Here is a 22,652-nt window from a genome sequence, read left to right as displayed (position 1 = left end):
GCCCACTTCATAAGCTACTTAAATAAAAGCTAGGAAGAGTTGGAGAGAAGGTCTGATCTCCTGTAGTGATCAGATTATATACAAATGTTACTATGATAGCATAATATTTTCTTGAGCCTTCCTGATTCCTAGCCCAGTGCTCTAGACGCTGTGCCACCTGGCTCCTTAGTGCTTTTCCATACACCATCTTGTTAGGTAGATCTTGTTAAGAAGGCTGAGTTGGAAAAGTTACCTGCAGGATTAGTAAGGTCTATGCCAGGGGTGGGGAACCTGCAGCCACATGTGGCCCTCTAGGCCCTTTGACTGAGTCCAGGTTTTACAGAACAAATCCTTTTATTAAGGGGACTTGTTCTGTGAGGTTTGGATTCATTCAGAAGGCCGCACTTGAGAGCCTAGAGGGACACATGTGGCCTCCAGGTATCCCTGGATAGCTCCAGGTTCCCCACTCCTGGATACTAATAGTCTGTAAGTGTTCTTAACCCAGGGCCTGGGAACTTATTTTTTAAATAGTTTGATAACCATATTTCAACATAATTAATTTCTTTTGTGATCCCATGTGTTTTTTGCACTTAAAAACATCATTCTGAGAAGGGGTCCATAAGTGGCTTCAGCAGACTACTGCCAAAGGGGTCCATGACACAAGAAAGGTTAAGAAGCCATCATCTAGAGAGAGGGGAAGAAACAAATAGAAGTAGCCTTGAGTACTCTGCTGACGGTGAAGGCAAGAATACCTGGCAAAAATCTCCAGCCTTGGAGTCAGGAGGACCTGAGTTCAAATTCGGCCTCAGCCACGACACTTAACTGGCTTTGTGACCCTGGGCAAGTCACTTAACCCCGATTGCCTCACCAAAAAGAAAAAAAGAGTGCCCAGCAAAAGAAAGGCCCTGTAGGACCCTGGAGGGGCAGGTGGCCTGATCAGAGCAACAGGAGAAAAGGGATCTGACTAGAATGGAAAGAGTCCAGTGACTTGGAGGTGGAACCCGCCTCAGTGACCCTGAGCAGGCCCTTTCCACTCTCTGACCTCTTTCTCAAGAAAATGAGGAGATTGGCACTGGTGATTGCTAGGGTCTCTTCAAACTCTAAGTCTTGGGGTCCTGTAACAATTCAGGCAGCAAGATGGTGGATCAAAAGGAGAGGCTGGAAGTCTTTCCAGCGAACGTGTGTCCCACAGACTCTTCTCTTCAGAAAACGAGGAAGTTACACCAGACGCATTCAAGGTGGAGACTCAGAAAGACTGAAGAATCACTGACGTCAGGGTCGCCTGAGGAACTGGGGCTTCCTGGGTGCTCTGTCTCTCGAGCCCAAGGGCCACACCAGGAAGCAGGTTTAAACCGAGCAGGAGGTCATGACCAGAGGTTGCAGTTTGGGGAGCACTGCTCACCGGTTCATCCACTGTCCGTTTCATGGTGTGCCAGTGAGACAGGCGGAGCACTCCCTAGTCTCAGAAAACAGTGGAATTCCAGGATGAATATTCGCAGCCCTGGTAAAGAAGATCAGGTGGATCTCCTTCCTTTGACTGGTTTTAACAGCTGGAAGATGAGCCCTATACTGACTGGGTAGCTCTGCCCACCTCACGACCACGCCTGCTTACGTACGAGGCACTTTAAGATTCACAGAGGGCTGCCCTGTGTCAGTTTTTTTCAAGATCAGACAACAAAATACAGGTTAAAGCTAGGATGTGAATCCATGCCTTCTGAGTCCAAATCCAGTGCTATTTTCAAAGACTAAAGAGGGAATAAGAGTTTCTTTGAAAAATGGGTTTAATTTTTCTGTTCAAACTGACATGGCCCTTGATCTGTTCTTATCCCTGAAGGTTCAGCAGAGAGCATGAGGTTACACTACAGGTGGATGTAACTAATTAAGTACGGACAAGCCTGAAGAAACGTTAAGAGTTTGATGTAAAGTAGCAAAATGCTTCTGAAGTTGCTTTAGGGCCTGGAAAGAGTTATTCCCTCTCAGGGCTGTGACCTTGATGCTAAAGATTTATTTAGCCAGGCATTTCCTTCAGAAATCCTTGCTAAAATGGCTTCATTTGGCACCCTGGACTGAACTGTGCTGGGGAGAATGCTTTCTACCTCTCATGGGCCATGACAGGTTTATTCTCCCACACACTGAGCAAAGACCAAAAGTCAAGAACCGTTCTAGATGAACCCCTTTCCCAGAGACTCAAACTGTCGTCTCACTTCGTTTTCTAGATAGTTAAGCTTAGTCCTTGGGCTTCACTTTTCCCCTTTGACCTTGGGTCACTCTGTCTGACATGTTTACTAAATAGAGGCCCCAGGTACAGTTGAATTCTCCTTGATCACCCCATTAACTTGCTGAGTTTAGAAAGTATACCAAAAAGTCGAAGTTTTGAAAATGAATGTTAAAAATTGTTTTTACGTGTAACTGGGGAAAGATAAAATGCTAAATAAAAACAAAACAAAGCTAAGATTAAATGATGGGGGGGAAAAAAAGAAAGAAAGCATACCAGAAAGCTTTGAAGCTGAACGGTCCCAACCACCCTTCCCCCCAATCTCGGAAACCTCCCACTTTTGAAACTGTTTATTTCTGAGTCTTAGAGCTGGACTGGCCCCTCAAGGCCATCTAGTCCAACCCATAGCTGATCCGGAAGCTGTATACAGCATCTCTGACAAAGGGTATTTGAAAAGCTATTAATTATCCTTCGTCTTTCTTTTCTGTTTGCCACACACAGGTAACTAATGAGAAAAGAATTTTTCCCGTATGCAGAAATGAGGGTTTTCTCCTTCCTTCGTAGTTTAACCCAAAAGGCCTGGAACTCTCAGTATGTCTTGCACGGCTCCATACACCTAATGATTCTGCCCATCGTGCAGACAGTGTGTCAGTTAAATTCTGATAGGTACCCACATAAGCTTTGCTCTTTTTCCAATTTCTACATAAATTATGTGTCTTTTCACCACATCTGTGATTACTAGGAGAAGCAGTAAGCTGAACCACACACCAGATTGCTTTAGGTAACAGATTTTGCTGGAAAAGTGACATTATATATTACTGATTGGGCTTGCTTAAAGGTTTGGTATTTGAGGTTCCCTTGAAAGAGGAATGATAAGTCATTTTAAAATGGCATTACTTACTTTAATTAAACTCCTCTGCTCCCCCAGGTGGGAGGGGCTACCACTCGGATTATAAATGATCCCTTTTGCCCTCTGTCAGTCTATTGTAGGAGCAGAAGGGCTGTCCCTGGCATTCCGGCACATTCTCAGCTCTCTGCTGTGGCACTGTGCCCACCACTCCTGCGAAGTCCTGCTCCACGAAGTCATCATCTGTGTGGGCTACTTTACCGTAAACCATCCAGACAACCAGGTAAGAGATAGGGGCCGGATGAATCTTCTCTGACTGAAATAGTGAGATCACCTCAACCTCACTACTCACTGCCTGTGGGCAGCCTGTCACTTTGTGTGCCTCAGTTTCCTTGTCTGTAAAGTGAGAGAATTGAGCTAAGTGATCTTGAAGGTTTCCTTCTAGCCACCCTGGGACCTTTCTCCCGTGGTAATGGGAGCTCGAATAGAGAGAGAAAAGGGAGGATTGGCCATGAAGAAGCCATCCCTCACGGCATGGACTGAATACTGATCCTCCGAGGTCTCATGTTGGGGAAACAGTGGGCCAGTTCACTCTTCCTAGGGACACTTGGAGTGGCTGAAGTGAGCCTGGTAATAACTCACATTTCTAGAGTGCTGAATTCCAGGCTTATAATTGAAAAAAGATTCCACAAGATGGAAAAGCTGTTGGGCGCACATAGCTTGATGTCATCCATATACATCAGCCAGTCAGTCAACAAGCATTTACTAAGCACTTTCTTTGTGCCAGGCACTGGGCTAAGTGCTGAGAATATCAAGAAATGCAAAGATGTGATCCCTGCCCTCAAGAAGCTCACATTCTCAGGTAGGAGACAACATGCAAATAGTTATGTACAGAGACAATGTATGTATATGTGCGCACTTAGTAAAAATGGAAGATAATCTCAAGGAGGAGATGCTGGCAGTGGGAGGGACTATGGAAGGCCCCTTTTAGAGCTGAGAATTGCTGTCTTGAGAGAAGCCAGGAGCCAGAGGTGAGGAGGGAGAATGGTCCAGAAGAGGGTACAGCTTGGACAAAGGCTTAGAGACTGGAGATAGGGTGATGTGTAGAGCTAGGGTAGCTGAGTCATAGAGTATAGAAGAGGCTGTGAAAGGCTTTAGATGCCAAATGGAGGACTTTCTGTTTGATCTGGAAGGCAATAAGGAGCCAGCCACAGGAATATATTGGACAAGGGGTGACGTGATCTGATCTGCATTCTGTAGCTGAATGGAGGATGGCTTGGAATGGGGAGACTTGGGGTGGAAGACCAGTTACAGAGCTGCTGCCAGGAGCCCAGGGATGAATCGAGGGAAGAGATGTTGTGAAGTTAAAAATGAAGACTAGACAGCAAATTCACTATGTGTGGGTAGTGTGGGGCAGGCATGAAGAAGGTATGAGGCTGTGATGTTGGTGACTGGGAGAATGCTGGTGCCCTTGATAGCAGAAGGGCAGTGGAGCAACTGGGGAGATGTTCAGGTACCGTGAGCTCTTTAAACGTTGGCATTCTACCCTGTCCTATTTAGGCCTGATGAATGGGTTTAAGACTAGGAGCCAAATCAGAGGAGATTGTCACTGTCTCCCTAAAAGATGCCGTGTTTTATGTTAATTATCTTTAATATTGTGTTGGTGGCGTGTTTTTAATAGAGAAGTGTTTTCTATGTAGACATCAAATATTCTGACATTCTCGCAGCCATGAATGTAGAACTAGGTCATATATTGTGATAATCAATAAAGGCACTATAAATGTCACAGCACTTTTAGACAACTTGTTCAGTAATTACCAAATCAATAACAAGTGCTCTTTTCATCACTGACACGTCTTGGCACATTCTTTTATGCTCCTCAGCCAATGTATTATTATCTTGTAGATGTTGTTAGTTATTTGTAGTGATAGAATCTATGAATATATTGTATAAAGTCCACAAACACATAATTGCTCGAGATTTGGAGGGCTCACTGGTGTTCTCATTTTGGTTAATAGACATTTGATACCTTCTGTTAGGACAGGTGAGATCAATCTTGCATCTTAGAAGAAACTGGTCAAGTGCTTTCCTAGTAATCTGTGTGCCACTGGGAAGCATTCAAACTTTTAAGGATCTTACCCGGTTTGGCAGAGAAAACAGAATCTACATCACCTCCTTTGACCTAACTCTATTCTCATTCTTTATGTTAACAGGGCACAATCTTTCTGTTTCTCACTTGATTCAAAAGCTTGTTTTTTCATTGTGTTGCTCTTCTTGTGACCATATTATATAGGCATACTTCATTTTATCGTGCTGTGCTTTATTGCACTTCGCAGATACTGCATTTTTTACAAGTTGAAGGTTTGTGGCAACCTGCATCAGACAAGTCTGTTGGCATCATTTTTCCAACAGCATGCGCTTACATTATTAATGTCTGTCCCGTTTTGGTAATTCTTGCAGTATTTCATACTTTTTCATCATTATTTTATCTGTTCACATCTGTTATGATGATCAGTGATCTTTGATGTTACTATTTTCAGTGTTCTGGGGTGCCAAGAACTGCGCCCATAGAAGATGGCAAGCTTAATCAGTAAAGGTTATGTGTGTGGTGACTCTGCCACCAACTGGCCTTTCCCCATCTCCCTCCCTCTCCTTGGGCCTGTCTGTTCCCTGAAGCACAACAATATTGAAGTTAGGCCAGTTAGTACCCCACAATGGCCTCTAAGTGTTCAGGTAAAAGGAAGAGTCAATCAATACTGAAAACGTCATTGTTGTCTTATTTTAAGAAATTGCCACAGCCTTCAGCAACCCCTACGCTGATCAGTCAGCAGCCCTCAACATTGAAGCATGACCCTCCACCAGCAAAAAAATTATGATTCTCTAAAGGCTCAGATGATGGTTAACATTTTTTAGCAATAAAGTATTTTTAGTTAAGTTATATACATTGTGTTTTTAGACATAATACTATTGCACACTTAGTAGACTACAATATAGCGTAAACCTAACTTTTGTATGCACTAGGAAATCAAAAAATTCATGTGACTAGCTTTATTGCAATATTCGCTTTTTTGTGGCAGTCTTGAACAGAATCCAAAATATCTCCAAAGTATGTCTGTAGATCGTGATAAACTTCCACATCCTTCTTCTTTGGGGTTTCGGTTATTATTGTTATCATTCATAACCTCATTCTTCTCATCTTTTTTTTATTGTGTTCAGCTGAAAAATGGACCTGAGACAAATCACCATATTGTTTTTTATATTTAATGCCTATAGATTATTAGGCAAGCGGATAAAATAATCGTTTTTTTGTAGTTAAGTAAAAGTAACAGACGTAGTGTTATTGTTATTCTTACTCATTATTTGGTCTCGATCTCGGATTTTATTGGGATAGATACTGTCTCCACCAACCGCTGCCCATCACCATCTCCTCCCTAACGTCCATAGTCTTAGAGTTGCCTTGTGGCTCGCCCTGGAGGCCTTCCTGCTTCCATTGCTGTTGAAGTTTTTCATCTGCTCATTGCTATGCTGCAAGGCGTTGTGTCAAGCCTTACAACTGCAGACCCAAAGAGGAAGGTTTTTGGGGTCCAGGACTCCCATTCTCTAGGCAGCAGTGAGAGAAGCACAGAAGGAGGAGAGGATGGGCAGCTCTGTCCAGTGCAGCGCCTAGGTCAGGACTGTCATATTCTGTCACTTTAGAAGGAGTTACAGCTTCAGGGGAGTAATGAGGTCTGAAGCCAGATAGCAAAAGGTGGAGGAGTGAGGGAGAGCAGGGCAAGTGGCTGTAGTGAGACTGAACATCCTTTTCAAGGAATTGGCTAGAGAAGGAGCTGTAGGTGATATCATTAGGGGCTGGTAGGATCATGTAGAAGTTTTTAAGGATGAGGGAAACATGTTTTTGGTTTTTTGTTTTTTGCTTTTTTGTGAGGCAGTCAGGGTTAAGTGACTTGCCCAGGGTCACACAGCTGGTAAGTGTCAACTGTCTGAGGCTGGATTTGAACTCAGGTCTTCCTGACTCCAAGGCCAGAGCTCTATCTATTGCTTCACCTAGCTGCTCCCAAAACATGTATCTTTGAGAATAGCAGAGAATGAACCTCTTTGCCAAGAAAACCCCAAAATGAGGTCACAGACTATGACAGAAACGACTGAGCAACAACAAAAGGGAATGAGCCCATCGGAAGGAGAGAAGGAAATGACTGTAGAGGTACCCTCTGGAGGAGATAGGTAGGGATGGGATCAGGTGCCACATAGAGGAGAAGGTCAGAGACTGGAAGAAAGGAAGAAAGAAAGAAAAAAGGATGGCATCAGAGCATTCTGAGATGGAGAATAAGGAGAGAGAGTGCACACTGATGATGGTGAAAGGGGAGGCAAGGTTGTCAGCTGGGAAGGTAGGGGAAAAGTGTGATGTGGAAGACTTGAAGAGAGAAGGAAAGGCAGTATCCATAAAGAAGAGGGACTCAGAATCAGTTGGGGAGACATTTTAAAGATCGCCTTGCTGCAGTGAGGGCCCAGCTGAGCATGACTCCTAGCACCAACCAGCAGTGCATGAACAGGAGTGAGGCCAGATGGGGAAGTAATCTGGGTCTGGGGCCAGCAAGGCCTGTGCTGAGGAGAGATCAAGAAACAATGGATCTGAGAGGAGAGGACAGTGTAACGTTGAGCTGGTTCCCCATTAGAGCAAGATTGGGAAGGAAGGAAAGTGCCCGCAGAGCTGGGTAGCCTGGAAGATTACCAAGAGATAGTGAGCCTTGGAGTCAGAGGACCAGCTTTAAACCCTGGCTTTGCTACTGCTCATCTTTGTGGCCTTGGGCCAGTCTCCTGCTTCTCTGCATCTGCAGAAGGAGAGTGTTAGACTGGGTTATCAGGAAGGCCCCTTCTGGCTCTGAAGTGATGATCTGTGGAGAGCAGGTCTGGGGAACTTCTGGCCAAGATGCATACCTGAAGGGCAGGCAGACCTACTCCAACTGGAACCTGAAAGGAGTACATAAGAAATTACAGTAAGTGATTTCTTCCACCTTAGAAATGCACGCAAAGTCAGCCAGAAGCCCACACCAGCACAAACAAGCCCACAGCTTCCCAGCTTGAGCCGATAGGCATAGCCTCTGGGTCAGAGGTAGCAAGAGTGTAGGATTCTCCTTCGGAAGGCCCACGAAAGTCAGAAAGCCCTGGATTAGAGTGGGGATGTTAGAAGAGCCAGGGAGCAAGCAGCTCCCTGTGCAGTGTGAGACCGCCCAGACTGAGACACTGCAGGCTTCAGCCCTAGCACTCTGGCTTGAGATGCCATCAAAGGCCCTAACCATCCAGGGCTCTGGACCCCGGGAGGGAGAAGTCAGCACAGGAAGCCAGAAGACACAGGGTGATGTCAAGCAGGGCCAACTGCCCTGCCTGTTACATAGTTCTTCATGCAAAAAGAAGAGCAGGAGGCTGGATCCTAGCAGTGTCTCAAGGTTAGGAACAGTAGCTGGAGAAAGAACTAAATCGAAGAAAACACTGATAAATATAAAGAAAGGTTGTGACTCTAAAGATCTTCTAAACAAAGGCATGATTTACTCCATAATAATTGCACGAAGTGACTCAAAGGCAAAAATGAGTCTTTCACAAGGACTACATACATACATCGGGTATTTGTTAGTCAACTAATAAACATTGAATCAGTGCCCTCAAAGAACTTACACTATAATGGGGGCAGCCAACACACAAAAGTAAGCTGAGAAGGGTGAGGGGTGGAGAGAAAGAGAAGGCAGCCATGACACGGGCTTGCTAGAGAGTTCCAGAGAAGTCCAAAAGTGTCGTAGCTGGTGGGAAATGAATTGAAGCAAGAAAACATGAAATAAAAACTCTGGAGGAAAGAATTGGAAAATATGTAGCTTAAAGACAGAATGAATGGTAAATCTCGCCCAAAGAACAGACTCTGACAACTGGAACAGACCAAACAAGCCAATGACTCCATCGGAAAGAAAGAAATACTAGAACAAAATCAAAAGATTGAAAAAGTAGAAAAAACATAAGCTCTCTGATGTCAAAAACAACTGACCTTGGAAATAGGTCAAGATGAGATAATTAAAGAGTCACTAGACTCCCTAAAAACCATGATATTTTAAAGCCTGGATGCTATATGATAAATCCTAAGTGAAAACTGCCCAATCTAGAACCAAAAAAAAAAAAAGATGAAGAAGAAATAATCCACCGATCAACTCCTGAAGGAAACTATAAAAGAAAATTCCAAAGAATGTCATAAGCAAGGTCCAGAGCTCCCGCGTGAAAGGAAGAAAAGCATGACAAGTGCCCAGGAAGAAATTGTTCTGTGGGACTGCAGTTAGGATCATACGAGACCGGCAATTTCTCCTAAAAACAGAGATCTTAGTATGTGGTATTCCAAAAGGCTCCAGCTCACAGCCAAGAATCACTTCCCCTGAAAAGCTCAGCATCATTCTACAGAGGAAAAAATGACCTTTAATGGAATAAAAAACTTTCTGATAAAAAGGCCAGAGCTGAGTAAGAAATTTGCAATGCAAATGCACAAGTCCAGAGCAGCCTAAAAGGGTAATTTTGGGGAGAGATTAGAAGGCACTATTGTGATAATATAGTGCTGACATTCTATTAGGGAGAGAAAAAACAAGTGTCACTATAGAACCTTAACATCTTCTGAGACCAAGGGAGTTAGATGAAAAAACAGGTCCTGGGAGGCGGGATGGCTGTGGGATGAGGAAGAGGATGGATTGGTTCTGTTCTTAAGAGGGGAAATAGAAGAGAGGGTAAAAGGAATACATTTGTGCAAAGAGGAGTGTAAGGGTGGCATTGATTGATATTTATTCAATTTAGTCTCACTTTACTCCAGTTAAAGAAAATGATAATTTGCCCAATCAATCATAAACTTTAGACTAAACATGAAAAGCCTTTGAAAACCACTTCATGAAGAGAGGTGGCACCAGACAGGAGGTCAGTTCCCTTTGTCTGAGGGATTTGCCATGTTCTGTGGGTTCTACGTAAAAGCATCCAGTTAGCTGGAATTGAAGAATTCCACAAATTAGAGCAAGCATGACGATTCAGATAAAGCACCTAGCAGAGAGGGAAGGAAGGGGAGGGCTCAGCTTTGGCCTCAGCATGGATGCTCTCTCCTCCTCCTCCCCTGGCCCGAGGAGGACCTTGAAAGTTTTGAGGGATCTGGAAGACTTGGGACTTCTCATCTGACCATCAGTGCCCCAGGATTGTCCTCCCAGAATAGCAGTACCTGATGGCGGTGTCTGCATTGGGAGTCAAGGACAGGCTGCACTCAGATGCATGGGGCTTAAGGGGATCTTGAGCACCCCACAAATGAGAGAAGGCTTCCAACAACCAGGAGCTGTGTTATCCCTCAGCCCCACGTCTTCGAGCTTGAGCCCAGTTTCCCCTGGACATGGTGTATACTTGTGGGAGAGGATGACACCAACTTTTGGGAAGGCATTTGGTACCAACTGTTCCTGCTCATACCACTTTTAGGAAACTCCTTTCTAAAAGCTATTTACTAGCTGACTAAATTGATTCTCAACTGATAGTGTTGGGAGGAAGTACACCAGTGGGGGGCTTGAACCAGCAGCATTAGAGAATCATCCCTGACTTCTCAGGGATAACTTTCAGAGCCCTAAGAGATGTAACCTTACTCTGAGACCATAGATTTACCTGTGAAAGTGGGAGTTGGGATGGGAATCCTCAGACCTTAAAAATTAAGGAGGATAAAATCAGTGAGGGAATGGTCAAAAGCAAAAATTCTTCATCTTGAAGGAGGGGTTAAAGTTGGGAGAAGAAAAAGAAAGAACTAGCATCTAAGGTGGGGATGGGGAGTATCAATTGGGGAATGGCTAAACAAACTATGGTATATGAACCTAATGGAGTAATATATAAAATTTTAAAAGGGGCAGTTTCCGAGAATCCTGAGTAAAATGACCCAGTGTAGAGTACAGTAAGACCAACCAGGAGAATAACAGCATTGTAAAGAAAAATAGCTTTGACAGCCTTGAGAACTTTGATCAATGTAATGACCAACCCTGGCTCCAGAGAACGTGTAATGAATGAATCATGGTATCTGTCTCCTGACAGAGGAGATGAAATCAGGGTACAGAAGGAGGCCACTGGGTGGACTCATTTTGCTTGACTGACTATGCTTATTTGTTACAAGGTTGTTGTTGTTGGGTTTTTTTTTCTTTCTCTCAGTTTTTAATTGGGGACAGGTGAGGTAGCAGTGTGTTAAGTTGTTTCAGTCACGTCCAACTCTTTATGAGCCCATTTGGGGTTTTCTTGACAAAGATAATGGAATGGTTTGCCATTTCCATCTCCAGCTCATTTTACAGATGAGGAAACGGAAGCAAATAGGGTAAAATGACTTGCCCAGGGTCACACAGCTAGTGAGTGTCCGAGGCCAGGTACTCTACCCACGTGCCACCTAGCTGTCCCAAGGGGTAACACTAATGATGCCAAAAAAAGAAGGCCGTTGAAACTTTGTTAAATATATGGACAAGAACAGAGGGAAGTAGAGACACACATGACAGTTTTTAAAGTAGGGTGACATAATTATTTTATAGATCTTTTAACAGCAAACAGTATCATATGAAGATTCATGGTTTCATATATAATCTTTTTGTGTTCTGATGAGTATATGAAAATTCTCTTGGTTTTTGGAGTTTAAATTCCTAAAAAAAAAAAAATTCAGAAGAATAGGTTTAGGAGGAGTGAAACATTGGGAGAGATGGAATGACAGGAAGTGATTGATGGACAAAAGCATTTCAGATTTCTTGATCGTGGATGTGGAGTACTTGTGGGTAATGGTGAGCTTGAGGTCATGACCATCTCTGTATGTGGCCAAGTTGGCATGAAACCATCGGTCATGAGTGGTGAGGATTTTGAGGTTCTGAGAGACCAGTGTGTCTGAAGGAATGTCAGCATATGTGTTGAAGTTTCCTAGTATAAGGTTGGCCTGGAGAGGAAGACTGTGAACCAGATACTGAAATCCAGGGGTTCAGGACTAAGCTGGGGGCCAGGAGACAATAACCCTCAGGAAGAAGAACTCTGGCCCCCCTATTTCCAGAGCTCAGACGGTCAGTAACCTCATCCATTCAGAACAGGCCAGGGACACTAAAATCGATTTACTCTGAGCAGTAAAAAAAAAAACAAAAACAGTTACCCAAGTCCTCCTAAGCATGTTCCTATAAGAGAAGCCAGATCTACCTCCTTATCAAAGCCTTCTGATTCTGAAGCAGATATAAATTAAAACTTGACTGGTGCCTCCTTAGTTTTTCCTGTGTTTCAGCTGACAGCCAGTTAGCAGGTGGAGAGGGAAAAGAAGAGAAACCAGAGACTTGGGATAGTGACAGCTGCTGGCCTTGCAGAATGGGCAGTTGGGAAATGAAGGAGCACGAGGGAAGAGGGTGGTTCAGAGGTTGGGGGGAGGGACAGATGCAGAAGGGACTGGAGGGCTAGCAGCTACATGGCTTGGGGATTGATTGGATGAGGGGATGAGGGAGAGGGAAAGGCCAAGCCCCCTTCCCCCAAGGCTGTGGATCATGGCACCATAAGAATGGTGGAGCCCCAACAGGGATGGGATCATAGAGGCGTCAGGGACTGTCAAGGTCGTCAGTTCAACTGCGTAACTTGTAGAAGAAGAAGCTGATGCCCAGGGAGACAAAAAGATGTGGCCTACACTCACTGAGAACAGGAATCAGGATTCACTATTGAAACCCAGGTCCAACAGGGATTTGAGGAAGAGGGGGTGTTTATAGGCACAGGTGAGTTCTGTTTTGGACATGTTGAATTTAAGATGCCTATGGGACAGCTAGGTGGAAATGTTCAGAAACCACCTGGTAATACAGGACCAGAGACTGGAAGACAGATGACGGCTGGATGCCTCTCGATCTGGGAACCATTTGGCTAGAAGCGATCATTGATCTCTTAAGTGCTAGTGGTCACCCAGGAAGGAGAGGACAAAGGGAAAGGAAAGAGAGAAAAGAGGACCCAAGATAGAGGCCTGGGTGCAGTCAGGGATAAAGGGATGGAGCTGAAAGCAATCTTAGAAAACATAATCCCACCCTCTCATTTTATAGATGAGGAAAGTGAGAGCTAGTAAGAAGCAACTTGCCCAGGGTTGTACAGGTGGTAAGGGCTGGGGCTAGGATTTGAATTCTAGTCTTCTTACTTCAAATAGAGATCCTGGCAGCAATCTTATTAATTAAGTAAAGTCAAAATCAATAATTTCATTGTTCATATGAGGGAATTGAGGCCTGGAAAGTGCTCCTAGGGTCACAATGAAATTAGATGTCTGAGCCAAGAATGGAATCCAGTTCTCCTGACTCCCAGCCTGAAACTCATACTCTCTAATGAGTATTTGGTTTTGTTGAACTAAAAGCAGATTTCCAAACCATCAAGAAATCAAAGCTATTCCAGAGGGGGAAGAGGAATTCTTAATTTTTTTAGTGTTTCTGCACCATTATTCAGCCCCCTTTCAGACCCAACATTTTACAGAGACAGCTTGTGCTTTTATTTTTATAAAGCTGGGGATTGGGATATGGAGCTGTAAAGGAAGCTAGTTTTACTATGCAGTTACTTTGCATCAAGGCTTGTCCATTAAATTGATCCTTTGTATCTGCCACCATTTAGCCTATTAACTGAAAGGAACAGGTCCCCTGGCACTAACGATGGTCACAGTAGAGAAACCTGTGTAATAAAATTAATGTCTGTATCTTTGATTAAGCCAATCATCTATTTACTATAGTATTACAGTTTCTAATTAAAATGTTGTTGTTTTAATTAAAAATCTCCATGTGTTTTATGGCTCTTTTCTGTTTTTAAATTCTGTCCTATTTAATTATTATAATGAACATAATTAGGATATGCTGTCAGCCATTCACTTCATTTACATTTTATATTAGATAATTGAATGTGGTCTGATAATTAAATTAAGGGAATGACAGATGATTTTCCTGTCTGCATATTTCCATATTGAGAATAAGGGACTTTGCATATTCATTTCAGCTGGTGAAGGTTATTGTGGGAGACGCCTTTGTATACCCCTCTGGAGCTACCATTCTCTAAACCAGTTGGATATTTATTCATCTACTCCTTACAAAACTAGTATGTGCTAAAGCCTCTTGCCTTAAAGGATATGGGCCTGGAGTCAGGAAATCTGCAATTATGACCTGTCTCTATTGCTAACTAGTTATCTCAGAGCCTTACTTTCCTTATCTATGAAATGGGAATATTTGTACCACCTGCCTCACCTGACTGTTGCAAACCTCAAAGTGCAATAGAAATATGAGCTGTTATTACTAAGTTAGTTAATTCAGATACATTCACTGCATGTTTGTAGAGAAAAAGCTTATCTTAACAAGTATTTTTAGCACCTATTATGTGCCAGAAATTATGCTAGGGATACAGTGACATAAAGGAAACCAGTTCAATTCTCAAGGAGACTGTACATCTCCAAGTATGTCCAAAACTAATGCATGCTCATCTGCTGACAGGAAGGCCCTGGTACCAAGGGGCGTCAGGACAAGTTCCACATGCGGCTCACCGAATGAGCTGAGTTTTGGGGAAAGCCAGGGATTTCAGGAGGGCAGGAAAGAGCACATCCAGGGTGTGGGGAGGCCAGTGCATAGGTGTGGGAACCAGAACTGGAGAGTCCTGTGAGAGAAACAGCCGGGCAGCCCCTTTGCCTGGTCCTAAGCAGAGAGGGATCCTCTGTTCTACTTGGGATCTTCTGGAATTGTTTTCTTTGTAATGAATTTTTATATCCTTTAGTCACTGTATATGAGTTAAGATTGTAGTTTGTCCTTCCTTCTGGAAGAGGACAGTGATATCAGGAAGGTGATGCCATGACTTGCAAATGAATTGAAATGAGGGAGGGCTGTGAACCAGAGATTTAAAAGGCAAAAGTTACAAAATAAGACAAGGATTATTCAGATTAACTGCTGGTGAAAAGGTAGCAGTATGGTGAAATGGACCAGCAGTCAGAAGACCTGGATTCCATTCTTTGCTCTCCCAAAATAACCATGTCATTTGGGGAAAGTCCTTTCCTTCTCTGGGCCTCAGCTTCTCCATCTATCCATTAGTCAATCATTTATCAAGTCCCTATTTTGTACCAGGTTCTATAGGAGGCGTTGGGGATACAGACAAAGGGGAGGTGGTCCCTGCCCTTAAGTAACTTACATTCTTGTGGGAGAGATAACCTGAACCTATATAGCCATATAGAAAACACATACAAAGTAGATTCCAGGTCGTCTTGGAGCTCGAGACCGAAGCCACTGGGGGAACCAAGAAAGACCTCAGGCAGAAGGTAGAGTCTGAGCAGGCTCTCGAAGGAAGCCAGAGAAGCCGAGACACAAAGGCGAAGGAGAGTGTCCCTGGATGAGGGAGAACCGAGGAAGCAGGCCAAGGCCCCTGGGAGAGGAAGCAGTGAGTGTGAGCAGCAAGAAAGCCAATTTGGCAGCCCTCTACAATACTGCAAAAGTAGGAAGGCACCAAGTTGCGAAGCTCTTTGAATGCCAAGCCAGGGCGCCTCTGTTTGATGCTAGAAGTAATAAGGAGCCCCTGAAGTGTAATGAAGTGAGGAGGGTAACTTGGTCAGACCTGTGTGTTAGGTGGGGGGTAGCTCTGGATTGGAGTGGGAAGAAGTGTGAGGTGGGGAAACCTGGGAGGCTATTGCGGTAGACCAGCAAAGGGTGTACAATGAGTTTGACTTCGACATGCTCAAAGGGCCCTTCCAACTCTGACTGTCTGTGATTCTGTGATTCCAAAAATGATCCAAGGAAACTTTGACTCAGACTCTTCCCTTAAAGTGAAAAAAAAAAAAAAAAGTCATTGATTTCCAACCTTCCAAACATCTGGTGCTAAGAGCTGTACACTGTTTTGAGGCAGTTTTTCCAAAAATACATTTCAGCTTTCTGACCATTCAGAGTATGCTTAATACCTACTCAAACAATCTTACTTTATCCATTTCTTCTCCTCAGAACCAAGCTGTCCAGGCTCACACCAATTCTATGAGATGGAACCCCAAAGTAGCAGAGATCTGAAATCAAACCTGCTTTGTAATAGAACAGGCTCCAAGGTCTGGCTTTCACTTTATTTGTCAAAGGATGAGTTGGCAGCAGCTTCTTAAGTTGTCATACAAGTATCCAGCTTTCTATGTTTTCTTTCTTTGTGTGACAGATACTGTTTTGTTCATAAAACAAAAATACATTTCATCCAATGAGGAACCTAAAGGTGTGACCATTTGGAGACTAAATTACACTCAATATTAGCACAGTGAAGAAAAATGTGATTTATTTTTCTACCAAGTAGGACTTCTTTAATTGAAAACAATTTTTGTGGATTTGTTTGCCTTAACACATCCTGTGAGTAACCCAACTAGTTTCAGGATGAAGAAATTTGACAGCTAGTCTAAAGAAAAGCTGTTTGTGCTGAAAGTGACCAAGTTCTCATTAAACAAAATGAACATTTCATTGTTCTACCTACTTTCTCAGTAAGTTTCACAGCGGAGTACTTTAGAATGAGCCATAGCTTCTTATAAGGGGCTGGGTTTCTTGTTCCACAAACCTGTAGAAGGATTTACAAGCATTTGTGAGGTTACTTGTCAACCATCTTGAAGGAAACCAACTCACCTAGGATTGGAGCTGCCTGGAAGAAACAGCAGGAGGAGAAAGAAGTGTCCAACAGTGACCTGTGGGGGTGGTCAGCCAAGACACTAAAAGCCAGAGAGCAGCCTTGGTTTGGTGCCCACAGAGCTGTGCATCTGCAGAGATGAGAGTCCTGCCAGGATCTGAGATTTGCCTTCGTGTATTTGACTCGTTTGTGGTTTACAGAGCAGTCACTTCTTGTCCTTGGTCATTCTGCAGAGTATGCAGGGAGCATGGCCCCCATGAGACACTGCTATCTTGGGAGGAAAAGATGCTTGAGAGAGAGATGACTATTTTCCTCGTGTCTCCTGCATCCTCCAAGTACTTCTCAATCAGGTTTAAGTTGGATTCGACTGTCATTGTTGAAGTCTTTCCTAGCTCTAAGTTTCTGGGATTCTGGAATGTGCTGTTGAGGCCCAGCTTTGTACCATTGCTATGAATTCCTCCTGACTCGTACTGCGCTCTTAAGTTGAGATCATTCTCACTTGGCCCGGCCCAACATTCTGCTTGCTGTCCTGGATGCTCTCCATGAGGTGGATTTTGCCTTCCTTCTCCAGGACAGTTCTCTCTCCCTTTGGCCCTTTGGTCATCGGAACTCAAATCTCATCTCCGCCACCACTGGACTCCACAAGGATCAGACAATCCTATCAGTGGAGTCTAATGAATCGCTAAGAAAATGGCTGAGGTATTCATATCATCCTTGGCTGAATAAGAGTAATAACTATCATAGAGATAGATAGGTTTGGACTGTTCCTTAATAGACACTGAGAAATGCTGAGAAATTCAACAAATTTAATTTGAAATTTCCAAATCAAGTCCAAGTAAAGTTTCTTGAGGGAAGTGGCCCAATTTTACCTTGAATTCCTTTGCTCAAAACAGGTGCTTACTTAACAATAACTCATATTTCTATAATACTTTAATGTTTACAAAGCACTTACAAGAAAGGAAAAGGAAGAAAAAAGGATCTGTAGGTGTTGAAAATTATCCCTCTGTTAATCATTTTCTCATTCAAAATAACAAAACAGACTTCCAGGAGCCAGGATAGCAGAGTAAGCAGTAAATCACCATAACTATCCCATATTCACCTCCAAACAACCATAAAATAGCACCCCCAAACAAATCCTGGGACAGCAGAACCAGCAAAAAGACAGAGTGAAACAATTTTTGAGCCCAAGAAATTTGGAAGATTGGCAGGAAAGGTTTGTCTCACTCATGTAAAAGGAGAGCTCAGTCCAGGACAGGAAGCATCCCAGCAAACCAGCAGCAAGCCCTACCTCAGCAAACCAGTGGTAGATCCTGAGTCCCAGTGAGGTGGATCAGACAAACACCAACACCAGACCCCCCACGTGTCTCATCATAGCCAGGGGAACAGGCAGACTCCAGCTCTGAGAACAATCATGTGCTTCATTTTAGCCCTGGGGAAATGCAGAAACACCCCACCAGCCTCAGCACACACCAGACACCAGCACTAGGACCCCAACTCAGCACCATCGGGTAAGCTGCCAAACCTGTACGGCTTCTAGTGGCACCAGCAATCCCTCAACACAGCACCAAATATGAAGGTCCCCTGTGGGCCTCAGGGCAACATCAGTGCGGCATCATCAGTGCCACACCAGGTAAATAGCTAGGGCCTGCAGCCCCTGACGCAAGAAACCTGAGACAATGCCCTTCCATCCCAGGAGCAGAACTCAAATTTAAAAGAAAAGAGAAAACAAAAAAGATGAGCAAAAAAAGAATCTGATCATGGAAAGTTATGGTGACAGGGAAGATCAAGACACAAACTCAGAAGAGGACAACAGTGTCAAAACACCTGTGGGCAAAACCCCAAAGAAAAATGGGAAGTGGTCTCACCAAGCCAAGAAAGAACACATGGAAAAGCTCAAAAAGGAGCTTAAAAGTCATATGAGAGGCAGAAGAAAAAGTGGGAAAAGAAATGAGAGTGATGCAAGAGAATTATGAAAAAAGAGTCAACAGCTTGGAAAAAGAAAACAACTGCTTAAAAAGCAGAATTGGCCAAATGGAAAAAGAGATACAAAAATCCACTGAAGAAAACAACTCCTTAAAAAGTACAATTGGTCAAATAGAAAAGAAAGTGCAAAAGCTAGTTGAGGAAAACAACTCCTTAAAAGTTAGAATCAGCAAGTGGAAGCTAATGACTCTATGAGACATCAAGAATCAATAAAACAAGTTCAAAAGAAAAAAAACATAGAAGAAAATGTAAAATACCTTATGGGAAACACAACTGACCTGGAAAATAGATCCAGTAGACACAATGTCAGAATCACTGGACTACCTGAAAGCCATAATCAAAAGGAGGACCTGAACAGCATCTTTCAAGAAATTATCAAGGAAAACTGCCCTGGTATCCTGGAACCAGAGGGTAAAATAGGCATTGAAAAAGATCCATTGATCACCTCAGGAAAGAGATCCCCAAATAAAAACTCCAAGAAATGTTATAGCCAAATTACAGAAATACCAGGTCAAGGAAAAAAATATTACAAGTGACCAGAAAGAAACAATTCAAATATTGGGGAGCCACAATCAGGATTACATAGGACTCAGCAGCTGCAACATTAAAAGATTGGAGGTCATGGAACACGATATTCTGGAAGGCAAAGGAACTAGGATTACAATCAAGAATCACTTACCTGGTGAAATTAAGCATAATGTATCAAGGGGAAAAAATGGTAATTAAATGAAACAGAAGGATTTCAAGCTTTTATAAGTAGAAGACCAGAATTAAACCAGAAATTTGATCTCCAATATCAAGATCCAAGAGAAGTATAAATATGTAAAAAGGGAAAAGAAAACATAAGGAATTCAGTAGAGCTAAACTGTTTAAATGCCTGCATGGGAAGATGATACTTGGAATTCGTGGGGGGGGGGGGGGGGGCCGAGGCAATTAGGGTTAAGTGACTTGCCCAGGGTCACACAACTGATAATTATCAAGTGTCTGGTCTAAGGCCTGATTTGAACTCAGGTCCTCCTGACTCCAGGCCTGGTTCTCTATCCACTGCGCCACCTAGCTGCCCTGATACTTGTAATTCTTAAAAATTGTAGTATTAATAGTACAGCTAGAAGGAATATACATAGACAAAGGATACATGTATAAGGTGAATTTAAGGGAATGACATAAAAAAATAATTAAGGAATGAGAGAGAGGAGTACACTGGGTGCAGAAGGAAGGGAGTGGTAGAATGGGGTAAATTATTTGACATGAAGAGGCATGAAAGACCTATTACAGTGGAGGGGAAGATGAGAAGGTTGGGTGGTGGGCATCACTTGAACATTACTCTCATTAGTGTTGGCTCAAAGAAGGAATAACATGCATAATCAGTTGAATATAGAAATCTACCTTACAAGAAAGGGAAGTAGGAGGGGAAAAGATTAAGTGAGGGGAGGGGGAGCGAGGTCTGACAAAAGGGAGGGCAGATTGGGGGAAGTGGTAGACAGAAGCAAAACACTGGTGAGGAGGGAAAGGATGAAGAGAGAGGATAAACTAGGAAAAATAGGATGGAGGGAAATACACAGTTAGTAATCATAACTGTGAGTGTGAATGGGATGAACTCTCCCATATGGAAGCAGATAGCAGAGTGGATCAAAAACAGAATCCTACAATGTGTTGTTTACAAAAGAACACACTTGAAGCAGAGAGACACAGAATAAAGGTAAGGGGCTGGAGCAGAATATTGTGCTTCAGCTGAAGTTAAAAAAAAAAAAAAAAGCAGAGGTAGCAATCCTGATCTCAGACAAAGTAAAAGCAAAAATAGACTTAATTAAAAGAAATAAGGAAGGAAACTACATCTTGCTAAAAGGTACCATAGACGGTGAAGCAATATCAACACTAAACATATATGCACCAAGTGGTATAGCATCCAGATTCTTAAAGGAGAAGTTAAGTGAGTTACAGGAAGAAATAGACAGCAAAACTATACTAGTGAGGGACATCAACTGTCCCCTTTCAGAACTCAACAAATCCAACCAAAAAATAAACAAGAAAGAAACTGAGGAAGTGAATAGAATATTAGAAAAGTTAAATATGACAGACCTCTGGAGAAAACTGAATGGGAAGAGAAAGGAATATATCCTTTTCTCAGCAGCACATGGCACCTACACAAAAACTGACCTTGTATTAGGGCATAAAAACCTCAAAATCAAATGTAGAGTGGCAGGAATATTAAATGTATTCTTTTCAGATCCTAATGCAATAAAAATTACATTCAACAAAGGTCAGTGGAAAGATAAATTGAAAATTAATTGGAAACTAAATAATCTAATCCTAAAGAGTAAGTAGGTCAAAGAACAAATCACAGAAACAATCAATAATTTCAAAAGAGAATGATGACAGTGAGACAGCATACCAAACTTTATGGGATGCAGCCAATCACTTAGGTGATAGAGCCAGAAAAAATAACATCAAAATTCATTTGGAAGTACAAAAGGTCAAGAATATCAAGGGAATTAATGGGAAAAAATACAAAGGAAGGTGGCCTAGCAATACCAGGTCTCAAACTGTATTAGTAAAATAGTAATCATCAAAACTATCTGGTACTGGCTAAGAAATAGAGTGGTGAATCGGTGGAATAGATTAGGGACAAGTAGTCAGTGACCATAATAACCTAGTGTTTGATAAACCCAAAGATCCCAGCCTTTGGGATAAGAACTCACTATTTGACAAAAACTGCTGGGAAAACTGGAAAACAATAGGATACAAACTAGGTATAGACCAATGTCTTACACTATATACCAAAATAAGGTCAAATTGGTTCATGATAAAGGGTGACACCATAAGCAAATTAGAAGAACAAGGAATAGTTTACCTGTCAGATCAGTGGGGAAGGGAAGAATTCACAACCAAACAAGAGATGGAGAGCATTACAAAATGTAAAACAGATAATTTTGATTGTATTAAAATAAAAAGCTTTTTTACAAACAAAACCAATGTTACCAAGATTAGAAGGAAAGCAGAAAACTGGGAAACAACCTTTATAGCAAGTGTCTCTGATAAAGGTCTCATTTCTGAAATGCATAGAGAATTGAGTCAAATTTTTAAGAATGCAAGCCATTCCCCAATTGATGAATAGTCAAAGGATATGAACAGGTAGTTTTCAGATGAAGAGATCAAACCTCTCTATAGGCATATGAAAATGTCCTCTCAATCACTTTTGATTAGAGAAATGCAAATTAAATCAATTCTGAGGTACCACCTCATACCTATCAGATTGGCTAATATGACAAAAAAGGAAAATGATAAATGTTGGAGAGGATGTGGGATAATTAGAACACTAATGCATTGTTGGTGGAGTTGTGAACTGAACTGGAGAACAATTTGGAAGTATGTCCAAAGGGCCACCAAACTGTGCATATACCCTTTTGATCCCGCAAAACCACTACTAGGTCTGTATGCCAAAGAAATCATAAAAAAGGGAAAAAGACCTACCTGTGCAAAAAAATATTTATAGCAACTCTTTTCATGGTGGCAAAATATTGAAAATTGAGGGGATGCCCATCAGTTGGGTAATGACTGAACAAGCTGTGGTATGTGAATGTAATGGAATACTGTTGTGCCATAAGAAATGATGAACAGGCAGATTTCAGAAAAACCTGGAAAGACTTGTAAGAACTGATGCAAAATGGAATGAGCAAAAGCAGGAAAACATTATACACAGTATCAGCAACATTGCATGATGATCAACTGTGAAGGACTCAGCTCTTCTCAGCAGCACAGTGATCCAGGTACAAAGGACTCACAAAGGAAAATGCTGTCCACATCCAGATAAAGAACTGATGGACTCTGACTGCAGATCGAAGTATACTTTTTTTACTTACTTTATTCTTCTTCATGTTTTTTTTCCTTTTGATCTGTTTCTTCTTTCACAACTGTGGCAAATATGGAATGTTTTACGCGATAGCACATGTATAACCTGTGTCAAACTGCCTACTGTTTTTGGAAGAGGGGAGGAGTGAGAGGGAG

The 22,652-nt window shown here is 42.6% G+C and overlaps 1 protein-coding gene across 3 annotated transcripts in view; it reads left to right on the top strand.

Annotated features, from left to right (window-relative positions):
• SCAPER (S-phase cyclin A associated protein in the ER) overlaps nt 1-22,652 on the top strand; it is a 400,073-nt gene that overhangs the window by 356,750 nt on the left and 20,671 nt on the right. For all 3 annotated transcript variants that reach the window (XM_027840666.1, XM_027840664.1, XM_027840665.1), the window contains one exon: nt 3,175-3,324. In XM_027840666.1, the coding sequence (XP_027696467.1) occupies nt 3,175-3,324 (150 nt within the window). The remainder of the gene's footprint in view (nt 1-3,174; nt 3,325-22,652) is intronic.

Source organism: Vombatus ursinus, unplaced genomic scaffold (assembly GCF_900497805.2).
Source record: "Vombatus ursinus unplaced genomic scaffold, bare-nosed wombat genome assembly UNPS02014847.1, whole genome shotgun sequence".
NCBI classification, from domain to species: Eukaryota; Metazoa; Chordata; class Mammalia; order Diprotodontia; family Vombatidae; genus Vombatus; species Vombatus ursinus.
This window is presented reverse-complemented; position numbering and strand designations above follow the sequence as displayed.